The 18,808-nt window shown below is 44.1% G+C and overlaps 1 protein-coding gene across 5 annotated transcripts in view; it reads right to left on the reverse strand.

Moving 5' to 3' along the window:
- The window catches only part of SLC22A23 (solute carrier family 22 member 23), a 113,756-nt gene that overhangs the window by 34,833 nt on the left and 60,115 nt on the right, over positions 1 to 18,808 (reverse strand). For all 5 annotated transcript variants that reach the window (XR_013927189.1, XM_080381225.1, XM_080381223.1 and 2 more), the window contains exon 4: positions 378 to 546. Coding sequence is in view for 4 of the 5 variants with exons in the window: in XM_080381225.1 (XP_080237351.1) it covers positions 378 to 546 (169 nt within the window). In the remaining variant the exon portion in view is untranslated. The remainder of the gene's footprint in view (positions 1 to 377; positions 547 to 18,808) is intronic.

Consider the following 18,808-nt stretch of genomic DNA (forward strand, 5'->3'; position numbering starts at 1 on the left):
AAGGGAAAATTTAGCGGTGCAGCCACAACCTGACAACAGCTAGGCTGAGATGTGGCCTCTCAACAATTGTTTTAATCTTTAAAGGAGAAGTGACAGTGATAATAATAGCAAAGTACAACTTGCTGCTCAGTGAAAATGGACCATCTCCCGAGTTCCCACCACACTGCAGCATCTAACTGATGTGTGGGCTACAGCAAACGATGAAGTTTTTATTTCTTATTTCAAAGTCCAATCTTTGCAAAAGGTGAACAGAAGAACAAAGGGAAAGGCTGATATGTATTGGAAAGCACATACACTTCCCAACAGTGCAGCAACTCCTAAATCTCACATTAGGAGCTCATGTGGTCTTTGACCCGACAGGAGAAAGAAATACTTACACCCAGTAAAGCAGCATCAGCAGGAAAGGACAGATGATGACGGCCTGGAGGACCTGCCAGTCCCTGCAGAGGGCAGCCAGCCCCGGCATGAGGAACTGCCCCGCCATCTCGATGAAGCTCGCCACCATGGTGATCATGAAGCGGTGCCCAGGAGGACAGAGCTCTATCCCTGAAACACAGAGCACACGCCAACACATTAGCCCCCATCCAGCAAAGGCACCCACAGAGCATCTCTTTATGAAACTTTCAGGGAGTTAATGTCCTTCAAGACCTTCGACCAAAGTTATGCACAATCACATAAATCTTGTTTCTTCCTGTATTTGGGCTTCAAATACCCTTGCAGAAGCCCGTTAACTGCTGGCTGCGGTGCAAACACTGCAACTTGCACACACCTACTGCATCTCCTGCAGACCTGCTGTATCGCTGTCAGCTCCCTTTCAGTCTCTGCCTAGAGAAGCATTTTACCAAGTTTTAAGTTACTCGTTTTTTAAAGGGAACGTAGGGTAAAACACAATCCAAAGATTTTTGGGTTCAGCCTTTTCACGCTTCTCAGAGATGCTGCATGCCTTTCCAATCCGTTTGCTGGGAGGCAGAAGAGCACAGCTCTCAGCAGGATACAGGCTCCCAGCTCATACGGGAGGCCACCTGCCCACAGTTTAATATACTGCGACTCAGCCAGTTTCAAACTGGATTTTGCTGAGTGTGTTGTTTCTGGGTTTGCTTTTTGTTTTCACAACAGCTAATCTTGATCAACTTTCAAACGAGCCAGCCTTCCATCTGTCTTATCCTGTCCTCCATACTATCTTTTGCTGTGGGGCAATTTACTGCCATCACTGGCATCACTGGTTGTCTTAGCTGCCTTGTGACTAGTGAGTTCAGCAGATTAAAAGTTTCCTTAAACCTGGAATTCTGGCTACCTTTATTCAGTCCTCAGAAATTAAGATGAATTTATCAGAATGACAGCTTTAAAAAAAAAATAAAAAACAAACCAAAATAACAAAAAAAACCCACCAAAAACCCCCAGAAAAAAAAATCACAAGAAATAGCAGGAAAATTGGACTGCCTTGTGGAAATATATTCAAACAATTTTGTCACCAGTAAGATTGCAATAGAAGCCCCTATTTCACATTTCCCATTTGCCCATATTCACTTCTACAGATTAATAATTAAGCACAATAAACCTGCCACAAATGTGTAGTACTTATCGGCATGCTGATACAGAAATATAGGCTCATAAACATTCATGATATGTTGCTGTCAGCACTGTTGTATTTCCTTGGGTTGTTTCCTAGGGTTGTCTTAAATTAGAATTTAACGGTTGTTAAAACTGTAATTGAAAAGCTATAAGCTAATAGGGAGAGATGACAACTGCTCCTTCATTCACTCTCTCATCTGCAGCTTGTTCAGCATTTATCACTGTAACACAGATTTAAACTAGTTGACCAGGAACTAGCTTGTGGATCAAAATGCAGGATTAAACACCACACATCCCCCCCTCCCCTTTTTTTTTTCAGCCAATGACAAAAACTATTGATGGATTTTTGCCAATACAGAAGGAAAAAGAATCTGTTGTGAGGCAGCCCAAATTTTCATTAGCTTAACCACAAACACAGCAGCTTTGGAAAAGAAAGGGCAGGGAAAAAAAACCCTCAAAGACTCTCACTTGCTATAAAAGGCTTTTACATTTTAATTAGAAAAACAAGATTAAAACACAGAGCTCCTTATGACATTAATATGGTTTCATTCTTACTAATGAAGTATCCTAAGCCTAGGTGATTTTTTTTGTTCTAAGCAAAGAGGTCACTTCCGTTTCATTGCTCTAATCTTCAAATATAAAGCAGTTCTGTTTGTTTTTCTAAACCTTAAAGCCACAGTTACTCACATTCCAATATTCCTTCATTAAGTACAAGGATGAGTTTTGTTGCTATAGAAACGGGAAGTCTGCATTAGATACATAAGGCTTTGGCATTTCAATTGAATTGCTTAGGTTAATATCAGATAAAAAAAATAACCAAGAGAACAACTTTTATATGAAGTCAGAAAGAGGTGTCCAAATAATAAAGTTACATTAAGGCACTGGTGCACAGTACATAACTATATGCAGCAGTTATTTGTTGTATAGAAAGGAAATAACTTCAGAGATTGTTTAGCATCTATTTCCTTCTCTGCATTATCCCATGCATACGATCAATTTTGCCTTTTCCTCTAAAAAAGCTGGAGAAAACAAAAAAATAATCCCTCCTATAGCTGGGTGAGCATGGCTTCCGAGTGACCTCAGCAGGCACTCTGCGTACGTGAAATACCACATTTCAGTTGAAATGTTTTTCATATTAGGACAGCCTACTGTCTTTCCGACATCTCTGGTATCAATTTTATACAACAAAAACCTTTGCTGCAGTTTCTAGCAAGCATCTATCAGCCAGCCAGCCACCTTCCCCAGCACCAGGGAAGTCACCTCGCACCCTGCTGGTGCTCATGCCGCTGCCACAACACACCCAGGCACGAGGCCCCCAGTTTGTGTGATAAATGACTAACTCAGACAAAATCACTACAAGACAGAGATCAGCTTTATCCATCCATGGCAAATTCAGTAAAAAAGCTCCTGCGATCCCACTCACTGAAAAGGTTTCTACCTCAACTACTTTGTAGAGTGCGGAGCAAACTCTGGTCATACACAAAAATAATGGAAATCACCATCAATACCAACCCCTCCTGGATACATCCGTTTGCTCTAATTGAAAAAAATTTTGTCTGGGCAAGGAAACAGGCATGGAAAGGATTTTGCTTCCTTGCCCAGCATTTCTACTCTGTGCAACACAGTGGGAGCAGCAGATCCGACTCAGATGCCTAATTTCTGTAAGTCCCAGGCAAGTGGTTGTCTGGGCAAGTTGAAACCTGCATGCAAAGCAGTCCTGCAGCACTTGGGCAGTGAAATCAGGCATGCCTGGGACATGTGAAGCAGACTTTCTGACCATCAATAGACAGCCAGCAACAGTGGACATCACCAGTGCAGAAGCTGGACCCTGCCAGAACTGCTCCAACACGCTGTAAGTACGACCCAGCCTGACAGCAACTGTCTTACCACAGGTGCGATGCAGACCTGGGCCCCACAGGCATCACAAGACACTGAACACATCAGACTCATGGCACAGCATACACCTCTGGCTGGGAAACGCAGAAACAAAGCACAGAATTCCTCCTTTGGGACCCTATCCCGTATGCCCTTCCGCTGCAGAAATGACCAAATCAGCAGCCTCACAGCCTGCAAACCTGGCGCAGGGAGAGCTGGCGTGAACTACGTCCCTTCTTACAAGGGATTCAAAAATTTCTGGTGGCTGTTTGATGCACAGAAAAGTAACCCCACTACTGACATGCAGGATGGGCAGACACATTCTGGCACAGAAGGAACAGTACTGGGGGCAGACACATTACTCTGCAAGTCTGCATGCAGCAATTTGTATTCAAAGTATTCAAAACGGTGATGAAAAAAGGCAGAGTAAAAGTGTGCGTGTGTGTATATGAGCGTATGCGTGTGCAAGAGCAAGCAAGCAAACAAGCAGGCACCAGAAGGGTGGGCAGAGTATGGAGTAAGGGAATGGCACATGCCCATTGTGCCAATCGCATCCTACCTACCCGTATTTCATTCAAATAACAAGAGGAGGAGGAACAACGTGACCTGCAGGCAAGTTGTCACAAAGATGAAGAACAGGATTAGAGTCATAAAATATCAAGACTATGGGGGCAGAGGAAAGAACCAAAATTCATGAAGTTTGCCTGTGAATTACAAGGGATGAGAAAAAAGAATGAAACAAAAAATTGTAAACATCATCAACGCTTAAATGGTATGAAAAGCAGCTCCAAGCTGGTTCATTTTTGCCTGCCAAGAACAACCTCAGGGATGTGATGAGGACACAGTAGCCACTGACACTTGTCCTCTGTGTCACACAAATGATCCTGGCCAGAACATGCGGACAAACACCTTGGACCTTGAGAGTGCCTGGGTGTGAGAACATGCAGGAATGAAATGCGTTAAGAGGATGAGCATGGTTGTGCAAATCTGCCTACTTAGAGACTGTTTTGGGAAAAAAATAAAAATCACTTTGTCCTTCTATAAGATCTCTTATCTAGTTATTTAGAAATTCCATGAGAAATCTTTTCAAACATTAACCAAGGGAATAAGAACTGTAGCAGCTATATTGGCTGTTGCTAGTGACAAAGGAAAAGCTCAAGGAAAGTACTTTCAAACCAACGGTTTTGGTATACTAAGAGGACACCACAAGACCACAGTGAGTCGGATCGAATAAGATCTCCTGAGCAGGTTTTGGAATACTGAAGTTACTTTTCTTTAAAAGGGATTAATTTTTCCTCCCTTACTCCCCCCTACAAACCCCTTGTGGCACAATCCTTTGGGACACTTGTTAGGAAGAAGGGAAAACCTGAACAAGCCTTCACAGGGAAAAAGCAGACCCATCCACGGAGCACATGAAGTGCTGGGAGGCCCTTCTGCAACTGCACCTGCAGTTCTTCCATAAAGGAGCTGCATATAAACATCAGCAAACCAATTCACTACAGCCATATGGCATTTGAACTGGTGCATGCCATTTGTGCCACCTCACCTGGATACAGGTGTGCCTGGAAGAACCCAGGGAGCAGAGCAGAAAGGAAGATGTTTCTGGAGTCAGGCTGTAGGGAGATGAGGTACGGCACATCTCAGACCTGCACACATTTTTGGAGTGTCTGCAAAGAGCCATTAGGCCTGAAAGGTTTTGCTTTATTTTTTATAGTCTTTGGAAATGTAGAAATAGCTTGCAGAAGACAACAGTGCTCTAGATTGTGTTCCACAGCAAAATCAATTGTCCCCAACAGCTGAACAAAATGGCTGGTATTTATGGAAAAGGACAGGGCTCCTTCACGTATCTTGGTGTGACTGGTGAAATTTAGGAAGATCCCAACATCATTGATATGTCAGGTGGGATGGTGGGTGGAGTTAGAGCACCTGCTCCAAGCGAGACCAGGGCACTCTTCCCACCAGCATGCCTCACGAGCTGCATGGGCCACACGGACGAGCCAGGAGGGCTTGTGGCTGGGCCATGCCAGCTGTACAACTGCAAGCACTGGGACTTGCTGGGACATGGGTGAGGAGGGAGCTGATGAAGAGCCTCTGCAATGCCATGGGGGCTCAGCCCCACCACATGCAGAGCTGCTCCCTTGCACAGGAGGTCACTGTCCCTGGGCATCAGCAGGGAAAGGCACAAGAAAACCATGGGTCAGACAACTGGTTAACCACTGCAAATGCAACCGGCACTGGTGACACGGGGCACATGGATTTTAGATCGGAATGGATTTTAGATTGGAAAGGACATGTTGCCTTTGCTAAGAGCTTCTCCTCTCCCTGGCATTGGGATGGATAAACCCCTGGCATACCCTTGACAACAATTTTTCAGGCAACCTCTTCTGAAAAGAAGATGGGAAATTGAGTTAAAATTATCTAAGCATGCCATGGCCTGAAATCTGCAATGCTGCCTTTTCCCTTTTCCAGCTGGCTCTTCTCTCCCACCTTCTCCACCTGCAGCTGTGGAAAGGAGCAGTCTGCCTAGAGGAGATGGGCGTATGGACAGGAGACGGGGGAGGACCACAGTAACACCGGGTTAACATCAGCTCACGTTGCTTAGCCCACCTCCTCCAAACCCCACTGGGCGACCTGTCATCGCCATGAAGGGATTAAGGGCCACATCCCATCCTTTCTCACTTAGTTTTACACTTGCACACCGCTAACAAATAATTGGTTTCAGATTTCAGAAACCCTCTCATTTGTCTTCAAAGACTGACATTTATTCTCACAGGATATTTGCACAAGGATGAACAGCAAATACTTTTATTTAAAGAAAAAGAAAAAAAGAAGTTTTAAGTCATTTGCAAATAATATATCAAGAAGAAAAAGAGGTTAAATCACACTGCCTGAACAACTCTCTAGCATCCACTCACCCATCTCCAGTCCCAAAACACAAAGCAATTCTTGCACCGTAGCCCAAGCGCTAGCTCCATCAGAAACCACAAGCTAACCGCTTTTTGTGCCTTTGCAGTTTTCTCTCCCTGCCCAGTTTCAGTCTATGAGCCACGAAGACTGTAATTATATAGGAGTATCCCTTGGAGAAAATAGCCAGGACAAAGCACCTGAAGTCTGGGCAACAGCATTCCCACTGAATGAAATCCCCGAGGAGACAATCTAATTCTAGACTCACATTCACAGTTTTACATTACATATATATATATATTTTAAAAAAAATAATCACAAGTTTTGACAGTTTCCCTCATATTACCATACACCCAACACTCTTAATTCCCTCCCTGTAAGGACTCCTCAAGATGTTCCCCTATCCCAAAAGGAAGGAAAACAATCAGACTGAGATGAACAAGGCCCATATTATCAGTTGAGCAGAAGAAAGCTCAGGCAACACAGCTTTTAGGTGTAAAATGCAGGACACCTGAAGTTCCCAGGGGTGTTGGCATCCAAAAACACCAGGGCTGTTTGCCTCTTGGCCCCAGCAGCTGCTGGCTCAGTCAAGAGTAACGTGCAGGCTGTGCCCCTAAGACAGGATTTTGCATTTGGACTCTGCTTTACAACAAAAGAGCACAAAAGGAAAGAAAAAACATCTCGGAGCACTTAGTTTTTCAAGCTGTTCAGCACTTCCAGCATGTCCCACCGCTGCTGTGCTCCCCAAGCTGACCCTTCTGGCACGATGTACTCTGCCACCTCCATCACAGCGATCCTTAAAGACTGCTGGGAGGTGACCCCGTCCCCACAGCTGCTGTATTTCCTAATTCCCACCAAGCTCTCTCGAACCTCGGGGGCCTCTTCTTCCTTCAGCACTCTCCGTGGAATTTGCCCTCTGCTGTAAACAGATCATCTCACTGGATATTCCTAGAATAACATGGCCCGCGAGCTCACTTGTGGCTAGTCGACAAGATAAAATTGCAGCAAAACCTATTAATAAACTCCCAGACAAGCCTAGCTGGCTGCTAGGGGGAGACGTAAATAAATAAACCCCAGCATATCTGTTTATATACCTAAATTTCCAGGTGATTTGAAAGCCCTACCCACGGGCTATTTACACTCCTCATCCAAATCAGCACACTTCTGATTCAGCGCCGGCTGAAATGGCCCAGGTTAAGCCCGCACTCACTTCTGGCCGAGTTTAGACATGGAGCACATTTTCTTGATCATCTTTGCCATCACCAGAAGTTACAGTGGAAAGCACCATGTGTAAATACAGTTTATTAGAGAACAGCAAATGAAGCAGCGCGTGGAAGGAAAGGGTATCACTGCAGTGCCTGGACAGCCACCAACTGATGTAAGCACAGGACAGAGACAGAGTGGAAAGGAAGGAAAAATCTAATTTCCTCTCTGGAGAAATCCAATCCGCTGCAAAGCAAAGCAAGCAGTAATAGACTGAACCTCCATGGGTCGAGTAATAAAAATGGGATTATTTTCCCCAACAGCACAGCAGGACAGAAATTACTCTAAAATACATCTATGAACTGACATAGGTGCTCCTTCAAAGATACTTTTCTACTCATCATAGGTTTGGTGAGGGGTTCTTTGAAACACATGCTAGCCCACCATTTTTATCTAATTAACGCTTTTAATGTACATCAAATCACTCGTCTGTGCACTGACACAACCCGAGGTGACAGAGCTGTCAGGCTGGCTCCAGGGCAGGCAGCCAGCACGACACCACCAGATGTGCGGTGGCACTCTTCATTTCTGACCTGCACAGATAACCCATATCTATCAGATGGAGCTATCAGATAGGCAGATACCTAACCAGAACAGATATCTTTCTTACCAAAACTGGATCAGACATTCATTTGGTATGCAAGTACCAGGGTAGTGCTAAAACTGATGCTAGGCAAAATACCTTTTAAATACACTACTTAGCCTCTACTGCCATGAACACTACAACGTGCATAGAGAGGCGTAGCATGAAAAAAGTAAGCACGGCTATACCTCTCGTCCAAAACCCAAACAAAACACAAGGTACAACCTTCCCTCTCGATACTTTCTGCATGCCTGGCTCTCTCCTGTAAGGCACAAATGAGTAATATGCCAGTTTCAGCCCTTGCATTGCTGTCAGGGTGTTTCAGGAGGAACTCTCCCCACAGGCAGAGGGTTTGGACTGCACACATCAAGCCACCCTAGGTTCGATGCAGAACATCCACTCCCCCCCCTACGAATGCAGCTGCAGGAGCTGGGGACCGCCTTGGCACCATGTACGTTCAGCTGAGCCCCTTCCTGCGGCCAGGCTGCCTCACAGTAGGGAGCTGGACAGGGCAAGGGTGAGCTCGGTTCCTCCAGGCGCAGGAGACCCTGAGCAGAGGCTGCACGACCGCTGCGTGGGACGCAGTGATGCCTGCGACTGGGCTCTGGTTCCCAGGGAGCATCAACGGCAGGGAAGGGAGCACGCGTCACTCCTCTGTTCATCCCATAGTATCTATATCTGCTGAGATTTACATTGCACAAGACAAACAATGTCTTACACAACAGCCGACTGCGTAAGAAATCTTTAACATACCGTACTGCCTGCCACTCACAAAGTAACAAAACCAAGGAAATGTTAAATCACATTTGTGGTACTGCAGTTGCCATCTATCCTACTTGCAGAGAAAAGCAGCAGCATCTCCACTGCTGCCATAAGCAGCTCCCAGCCAACACTGATTTTTGATGACAGCTCCTGTATGTGAATAGCAGCATTATGAAACAAAACCGGGAGGATGCCCCTGGAAACCTGAACAGCAGTGACAAAAAGCATAAAAACCTGCTAGATACAGAACACACCAATTTCAGAATAAAGATGACTTAAATGCAATTAAAAGGTGATAAAAAGCTTTGCCGTGACATATGTCCTCATATACATTCCTCCTCCACCTCCAGTCCTTAACTTCCTACCCCTCATTAAGAGACTCTCCAAACCCATATAAATATTGGTTTATTTTTGCACAAAACTAAGACTGCATAGAAACACATTGGATTCTTCCTTGTTTCAAAAAGGTGGCTTACTCTAAAGAAAATGCACAGATGATTACAGGAATATTTTGCAAATTGAACACCTCTGCTGTTTACAACAGCTGGCTCCTTTTCTCTTGGCAGGATCTAAATCACAATTGGCATCTTTTTGACAAGAATGAATGAGAGCAGCTGAAACAAAAACCGGTGTGAGAGGTATCAGAGTAGCTCATTTTCTTTGATGCTTCAGATGAAAGGATTCTGTATCTGTACTTGTTAGTGAATTTTTAGCAATATTGTAGCCACTTAAAATAAGAATAGAGAAGAAATTCAATAGCCACAAATCTGCATGGCAGTCTCTTAATTAACCAAGTGGCAAACGATATTCCAACAGCAGCTGTTTCTAAATCTCAGTTTGCAACCTCCAGATGGATGACAGTTCTCAAAAAGGAGAGAACAAAGAAATAACAGCCTAACACCTTGTTTCAGGTTTATTAAATGTTTCCCTGCTCACTGAGGCAGCAGGGCAGCAAGGGGCAGCCCCTCTCCCCCCGAGCACTGGTCCCACATGAGATGCTCCTCCAAGCCAGAGATTTTCACTGTTACCGTGCTACTGTTGGACAGGTGAATAAACGCACCGGATCTCACATTTAAGCATTTTCCCAGCAGAACCGCACGCTGCTAACAAGAATTTGACATGGGAGCCTCGAGCTGTTTGCAGCCTAGCTTACCAAGCAAGAAAGGACAAGCACAGAGGAAACCTTTAAACGGAAGGCCAAGAAATGAACTTGGTGCGCCCAGGGTCTTAATAAAGCACCGCCTGCCCTGCACACCTGCCCTCGGACTGGAGGAGGATGGCCTGTCTGAAGAACCACACACCAGCGGCACAACCCCAGGAAAACATCTTGCTCCTTTAGCTTGTGTCAACAGAATAACAAGCCCTCCCAAGGCTTACATACGTGGAGTCTAAGCAAACATTTGGGTGGCTGGTTATTAAACTCTCATAAATACAATTGGTTTATATAAATATTTTTATATATATATACACACACACAAATATACAATTGTAAAGGCAAAAACCCCCTAGTTCCTTTTCCTTCCCTGCTCCCTGTTCTGATGTCAAAAGTGATCACTAGACATTTGGGTGATGCCCTGCAGTACCCCGTGCCATTTCAGAGGACCTGAATAGCTCAGGTGGCATCACCAGCATTGGGGATTGCCCACAGTACCGGAGTGCTGGCTGAAAGCATGCATCAAGGACCAGCAGAAATGCAATTTAATCAAAAGCAATTAGTAAGCATCTTTGTGAAAGGCTGTCTCACAGCTGGCCCACAGGGCATCCTTGTTTTTAAAGATTCACGCCAGGGATTCTGGATAAATGTTTCACGAATGCTGTGAAAGGGGAACTGGGGGGATTCAGAGCCAGTAAGTCACTATATTTTGGATGCTTTTAGCAACATGTGCATTTGCTGGAGAAGGAAGTGCTGGTCAAACTAAGGGGTGACTTTTGCATTAATAATCCTCTGTCTCCAGAATTCGGTGTCAAGCCTGACACAGGTCTGGGGAAGGCAAAGGCAGGCAGGCAGAACAGGAATGCCCAGCCGACCAGAGGACCGTGCCATACAGCACTCACAGCCATTGCACAGGAATAGGACAGCCCCCAGTTGTGTCTCCTCTAATTTTAAATCTATGATGACAAAAAATGAAAAATGAGGTTGTGATAGTATATAGGTGGTAGAAAACTCCTTCTGGTATAAAAGCAGCCCATGCACAGTTAGAAGTAGTACAGTTTTCCCTCTTCCATTTCCCAATGAGCTTTTATTTTCCAAGTAACATTTCCATAAGGGAGGGGAAAAAAAAAATGTACCAAGTGAAAAACGAAATACCACTGAAGGTTTCCTTTCTGTCAACTTTTAAAGTGAAAAAGATATGACTTCCAACCTTGGGAAAATAACCATGCTTCCTGAAGCTATTAAATTTATCGTAATTTTTATTCAAAATTAAATCTTCAGGTTTTAATTACAGACTTTTATTCTTTATTTTAAATACATGAACTGTGCGCTGTAGAGGATACCTTCCACCACCCTGCGCATGAGGAGCGTTCTGTATTGCGGGCTCTGCTCGTGGCTGGTCTGTGGGCAGCTCCACAGCAAACAGCATAACTCAGCGAGTTCAGTACGAGGGCAGAAAACTTGTCAAGGAAAGAGCATTCCCTTTCCAGCCCATCTCTATTGCAAGCCAAGGTTAACTCAGGAGGGCAGCACCCGTAGTTGCGTGCACAGAGGTGAGCACCGTGGAATGCCTCTCATGTGCTGCTGTCATGTATGAAATTAAAACGGTCTCATAATTGCCAAAGCTTAAACATTCCTTAAATTTCTTCTTGCTATCTTCACAAATACCATCTGTGAAAAGTTCTTCGCCTGAAATACTGAATTCCTTGGATTGGTAAAGCCTGACTTGAGGACGAAGACCAACAAAAGGGCAGCCAGCATTACAATGCCTCCAGCACTCCATATTTCCATGTAAATGCTGTGCTAAGGACCAAACCGGACCACCTGAAAACATCCACCGGGATACAAAGTTTTCCCAGGATCATCGAGTGGCTTTGTTCAAGAGCATCTCACAGCCAAGAATATGTAGTTTCACAAGGGTATAAGACTAATACATCCTGATAGAACTGCGGTAAGAGCTAAATATTTCTGCTGAACGGATGGAAAACCTACTGTTGCTTTGCAATACCTTTGAAAAAGAGAAAGCTCACTTTTCTTAATATCCTCTTTTGTGGAGACTGGCAAGTAGGCTGGGAATACACCGATCTCCCTGAGCAGAAGCCATCTTCCCGCAGAGGAGGGTGGCTTTTCTCCACTGAAAGACCTCTTTCAAGAAAACAACCACTTACCAAAGCATTCAAAGATGGCAACACTTGCTGATTGGTTCCAAACAAAACTACAATGATTTGCTGATTTGCTGAGCTAATTAATAACACAATATTAAAAGGAAAACAAGCTCCTTGGAAAGAATCCAGCTGCAGTTTACAGAAGCAGATTTTACTTGTTCGATTACAACATTAGTAAACATTGCACGTATCACAGCTACAGCTAAAATTGTAAAGATATGCGCTTGCACCCACCCCTTGGGAGATGAATGACTGTTAACCTTTTCTCACCAATTCTTAAGTGTCTCTATGTGATCCTCTATGTTTCAAATGGCTGTTCCTATTGAGTGGTGCTTCACTGTACCTGTTGAAGGTGCAAAGTCAAAGGAGACCAGACCTGTGAGTAGAGGCAACACTGCCTAGGAGACCAGCTGGCAGAGCCTGGTGTAGACCTCACCTTGCTTAGGTACAGCCAAATGTGCTCTTAAGGTCAGGGGATTTCTGGGAGGTTCTCTCTGTAGTAAGTTCTGTTACTAACTGTGAAGAAAAATGCAAAGAGCACGCAGTTTCTTGATTAAGATAATTGTATGTTTGTGCAGCAATACTTACATTGCTTACAGGACAAACAGCAACATGACTTTTACATGCTACTTCCTGTGCCTGCAATGCATACCAGAGATGCATGACATGCAGTGTTAGGCTTCCCTCGCTCAGGGAGCAATTTCGGATACATCAGAAAAACCTGCTATATTTACCACCCTTTTGTAGAAAGACAGAAACGTGTAGGTGGGGTGGGAGAGGGGAGGAAGAGTGGTAGAAAGGAGATGGTGGCCATGGAGGAATGGGAAAAACGATAGACCAATTGTCCCCATCTCATCATATCAGATTTCCTTCCTACACTGAGCTATGAACAAATCACTCTGTTGCTTGACACAACAGAAGCAATTCAGTTACTGTTTCCAAATTTTCCTTTGGGTCTTCTTGCAGAGCCAGTAAAGAGGTAAGAAGGGGCTGAACTGGAAAGGTACAACAGCTGAGCTCAGTTTTCAGCTCACTGATTTGTTTCATAACTGTATGCAACCACTTAAAGGAATGTGCTAAAATAAACAATTTCCAGCCATGAGAAAAATGTTGGATGTTGGGAGAAAAAGTCTCTGTGGCTGATCCTGCCTTTCCCAGTGTGACAAGGGGTCCTTGGCACCCCCACCCAGGGTTCGGACACCAGCACCTCTCCAGGTCCCAGTATTGCTGGCACGCAGCAAACCTGAATGCACCACAGGGGTACGCATCCCCTGTGGCACAAGCACCACAGAAACATCTTAGGGACATGACCATCTCCCAACCCAGGTAACCATGGATACAGTAGAAGATGACACGTGCTCCAAGACTCCAGAGCAGCACCAGGCACGTACCATTGGCACATGGCTCAAGGGAACAGCATCCCCAGGGAAGGAGGGCAGAGCTGTTCCCCAGACCATTCATACCACAAACCTACAAGCTGTTGTCTCAAAAACACGTGGGAACAAGGAGGAACTGATTCCTGGCTTCAAAGTTGCACAGTCCAACTAGGAAAACCGCCTTGTACCTAACATCCAGATTTTACTAAGTTACCACGTGAAGAGCTATATCCAAAAAGCATTCTGGCTTACATGGGAACTAAGCATAGCTACATCTGTTAGGGCTGTTCTTTCTGAAAAATAAGGTGGAGAAAGAATTTGAAAAAATACAGTTATGACCACTTACATTTATATATGATTACAGAAGCAGAGAAAATGCAAACTGTTCCTCTGAGTGATGTTTCTAATCAAAATTTGAAGGGGAAAAAAATTAAAGACATTTGGAGGTGCTGCAAATCCTTCAGCTATGAAAGACATGTGGAGAGTGCCGCCAAAAACCAGTCATATTTATTACAGTGAACTCTGATGTTTGGTCAATGAATGATAAAGCTCAGAGGGCTATATAAATAGGATGCATATGGAATTCTGAGCCAAGAGCAAAAATAAGTAAATGAGGAGTAACAGGAAAGAGAGATAAAAATAAATAAATAAAGAGCAAAAGTGTTCAGAACTACAGGTCCTACAGAATAAAATAAATTACAAATTACAAACCAAAAAGCGTCCATTGTGTATCTAAGTGGAATAGACATATTATCCCATTTAGGAACTAGAGTGAGAAAACCAGCCTTATTATTTTTCTTTTTAGTTTTCATTATTGAAAGCGTAGTCTTAAAGGGAAAATATTTTTGCCTGCTCCAGGTTTGGCTGAGGGACTGAAGGAACTTCCGAGCAATGAGATTTGAGGATCACAGATTTAAGCGAGAGAAATGATGCCCATGAGTCTCACCTGGAGCACGAGCTGTTGGGAACCAGCCAGCGAGCAGGTCCCTTTACACATCCCTGCCCATTTGCACAATGCTCCCAGACATGGGGAACGTTCACTCGCTATTTTCTCACCTAAAAAAAAATGGCCAGAGCTGGAAATCCTGGAAAACAGGATTCAGGCTGGAGCCACTGGGTGCTGGGGCTGCTCCGGGTGGCTGCTGAGTGATGGGCAGACATGAAGCACACCCCTGCTGCACTGCCTGCCCCACTGCACACCAGCCTTGCCCCGGGGCAAGTTTAAGCTCAGGTTTCTAAGAACAGGAGCTTCTGTTACTGTCACTATTTCCTTATTTTAACAGGAATATGTGGTTACATGACTAAGCCACGATAAAACATAGAACTTCTACAAAATCACCTGATAAGTTAAGCCATTTCTTCAGTCACTTCCTCACATTTATATTCTAGGCAGATGTTTCACACAGAAGGAGGAATGTCATTTCTACCAAGAGTAAGAATAGAAAGAAGTAAACAAAAAGAACCTTTTCTAAATAAACCACCTTCCTTTCTAGCTCTCGCCCAAAGGAGAGGAAATGCCGGGCGTTCACAAGCGCTGGGTGACACAGCACCCTGACCCACTATAGCAGGTGAGTGAGATGCTGGACATCTGCTCAGCGCCCAGCCTGCCAGAGCCTCAAAGGGAACGTGCTTGCGAAGAGTTATTTGGTGCTGTGTTGTCCTACGATGCTGCGATAACTCTAAACGTCAAAACCCCTCAGCCCCTGCAACCACCATTTTGGTAGAAAAAGCTCTGCTCAGGGTGAGCCAGGACCAGACTAGTTACGTGCTGTGTTCCTGTGTCGCACACAAAATCACTGTCACCACAGTTTCTCTCTGTGTCCATGTACCAGCATAATACATCATTAGGTTTTCTAGCATGTAAAAACTCACAGTGTTATTTTTATCTTTTATTTGTCATTCCAAGTTTTTACGTTGCTTGGGATATCTGTGCCTATTTACAGGCATGCCTGAATAGGTCAGAATCTGCCTGTGAAAAACGTGTGACTCTGCAGTCCTCATTGTAATGCAGGAAAAGATACCCATCAGTTGGGATATATAGGTAATATCTCTAAGTGAAGAACCAGCAACACAGGTTTCTCTTGTCTTAATATTTCTCCTGGTTTAGCGTGAGTTGATGTTAAGTGCCCTGCTACCAGCAACAGACTTTTTGTTATTTGCATAAATAATCTTAGAACATGGATGCCTTTCTATACATTCAGCTAAATTAGAAATGTGAGGGAATGACAGAAGAAAAGCAGTCTTCCCTTGCAGTGATTGAAGGTCCACTTGCAGGTCCTTGGACACAGCTTCAAGAGGCAGAGCAGGGCTGACTGCATCTCCGTGGCACTTGTTCTGCTCCGCAGCTGCCTTGGTGTGGTTCTTGCAGGGTTGCTCCCACCATCCAGGTACCTGCCCGCCCTGCAGGGTCCACCACCGATGCTGAAGGCCATGGTCTGCTGAGCCTGGAGCGTGCGCAGCCCTGGCAGTCCAGCATATTGCTCTCTCCTTGGAAATCCCAGCTGCAGGCGCAGCCCCAGCCACACAGCAATCGCCCAACTTTGTACACAGTTGCAGCACAGCGGTATGGGAGAGTGCAGATACCGCCAAGTCTCAGAGCAGTAAGAGGTGAAGGGTCCTATTATTTTGCCTGCTCTACACTAAACAAGGGCACCAGTGGTGAAATGGAAAATGATGTTTCCATGAAGAAAAAAATTGCAAAGCAGCTAGCTAGCTTTTGCCCACTGTTTCACTCTCCAGCAAGAGACGAGCAGCTCTCAGTGCACTGATGTGCTCTGTCCTACGCTAAAATACACTCCCCTGCCCTCGCCCCACTAGCTGCATTTTCCAGCATTCACTGCCTGCAGGTAAACTGCAATTAAATACAGAGGATAGGTACTCCAATAACAGACAACCAACCTCCAACAGTTTCACTACCAGTTTCCCTCGCTCCAAAATCCAGACAACACACACCCTCACCTTTGCCCACATGAAGTTAAACTACAGGCATAACCTTCACTCTGAGGTTGTTTTTCTTTCAGCCTGGCCAGAAGCTGTTGCTCAGATCACTTTGCATCTGACACTGTAGGGCTAAAAATAACACATCCACAACTCATCCATGTACTCACATACATTTGATTAAAATAAACTCATTTAAAAGGCAAGCCACCTTCAAAATAGAAACAAATGAATACCGAAAGGCTGAGGATTTAAAAGCCTGAGAACTGCTGAGCTAGTTACTGTCAGGCTGCCCTCTCCACCGCAGTGCTGGTATCACCAGCAGTGTTTCTGCATAACCACATAAACAAAAATCAAAGCTAAAGAAAATCATGACTTTTTTTTAGGGGATCTGGAATTGAGGGAGGGATTGAGAGTAACAAAGAGATTAAAAAATAATAATAGTAAAATATCAAACACCCAGGGACAATCCTAACCGCATTAATATATTCACTTCTGACTGACAGAAAGTGATACGCAAGCTCCCGAAAGGACAAGACAAACACAGGTAGCACAGAAATGGAACAAAGCAAACCTTCAGCCCCTGCCTTGCTCAGCCCTGGGCAGGCAGCAGGGTTCACTAGCAGGCTGGCAAGGAGATGGCTAAGCCTTGTTAACTCATGACCTTCCTCCCTTTCAGGGAACTCAATTTATAGCCAATTTCGGAACTCCAGATATGAGAAATTGGAAATGCTGATATAGACGGAGCTTCTGGCTTTTAGACATCACAGCTTGGTTTTAGTATTGACCTGGCTGACTGGCAAAGAATCAACTGCAAACAGCAAAGAAGATTAAGATCTGAAGTGTGGCAGCAACTTCATTTCCAAATCCTTCTTCAAAACAGGAAAACTCCCTGTGCAGTTCACTGCATGGATGAGAGCAGGGAGCAAAAAATATCTGAGGTCTGGAAAAGTGTAGGCATGCAAGGCTTGCACTGATTTATTACTGACTTATCAGTAGCTAACGCGGAAAATCAACTATCAAAGCAACAGCTGTAAAATATTCTCCATTTTAACAATCGTTGCACACTCATTGCATGCTCTTCCTTCCTAGTAGATACAAAGATTCAAAGCTGATTTTTCAATTTCAAAAAATGTCTGCACAAGCATAAAAAAAAGGGGAAAAAAATGTTAAGGAGGATGAAAAAAAAAGAAAAACAATCACATTTGCTTTTCGGTATCCTCTCCCTTACCTAAACACGAATAATGTAACAGGGTCCTAAATACACAAACCTGAAGCTTCATTGTTTGGAAAACTGAATCGAAGTTCTTTGGAGATGCATGTAAAATAAATAACAATGTTTGGAATTGATGCTAATAAGGACATCTTCATGTCTAAATACTGTATATCCACACCAAGCTATTTACATCACTTTTAAAGCTAGACCTACTAATTTTCATACATCACACCAGATTCAATTGCCTATTAAAAGGATCTTCTTTTCTCAGTAGTCAATTATTCATTAACCTCCTAGAAACATTCATAGAAGGCACAATTTATTTCAGAAAAGAATAGGAAATCTGTGTTATAAAAAACACCTGCATTTTATATTTCCTTACGACAGAAACAGAACAGTAGGACACTTAACTGGCTAAGATCAGGACAATCCTCAGAAGGACCACTTTGGACATTATTTTTAATATTGATATTAATGTGATGACAGCATCTGTAAATCAACATTTTCAGCCAAGGAACATATTCCCAGCAGGAGAGCCTTACATTAAAAGCACTCCTGCAGCCCATGCAACAACATATCCTAAACCCGGTGCTTCTATGCTTCCACTTAGCCACTGACCACACTATTTCCACTTCAACAAAACATGCTCAATGTTAAAGGAGTCAAATCAACAGTTATGCCACGGCAAGCATCGCCATGGGTTACAGAACACTTAATTAAAACAAGAGTATAACATATAGCCAACCATCCTAAGAATGTGTTTCTCTTGATTATACCTCTCACCAACAGGTATTTCACACCGAACAGTAGAAGGTCTCTCTGCTCCAGCCTCTTCCTTCCACGGTTTCCCACATAAACCACTAAACGACTATGCGCTGCAGCCTATGCAGTCAGTTAATATTTATCCATATTTACAATACCTAGCATGTATCACCAAAGGATCCTAACACAAGTACTTCTCTCAAAATAAACAGCAGTCGCATTCTGTTTGCTTAGGGCGAT

This window comes from Falco punctatus (genome assembly GCF_963210335.1).
Source record: "Falco punctatus genome assembly, chromosome: 3".
Lineage (NCBI taxonomy): Eukaryota > Metazoa > Chordata > Aves > Falconiformes > Falconidae > Falco > Falco punctatus.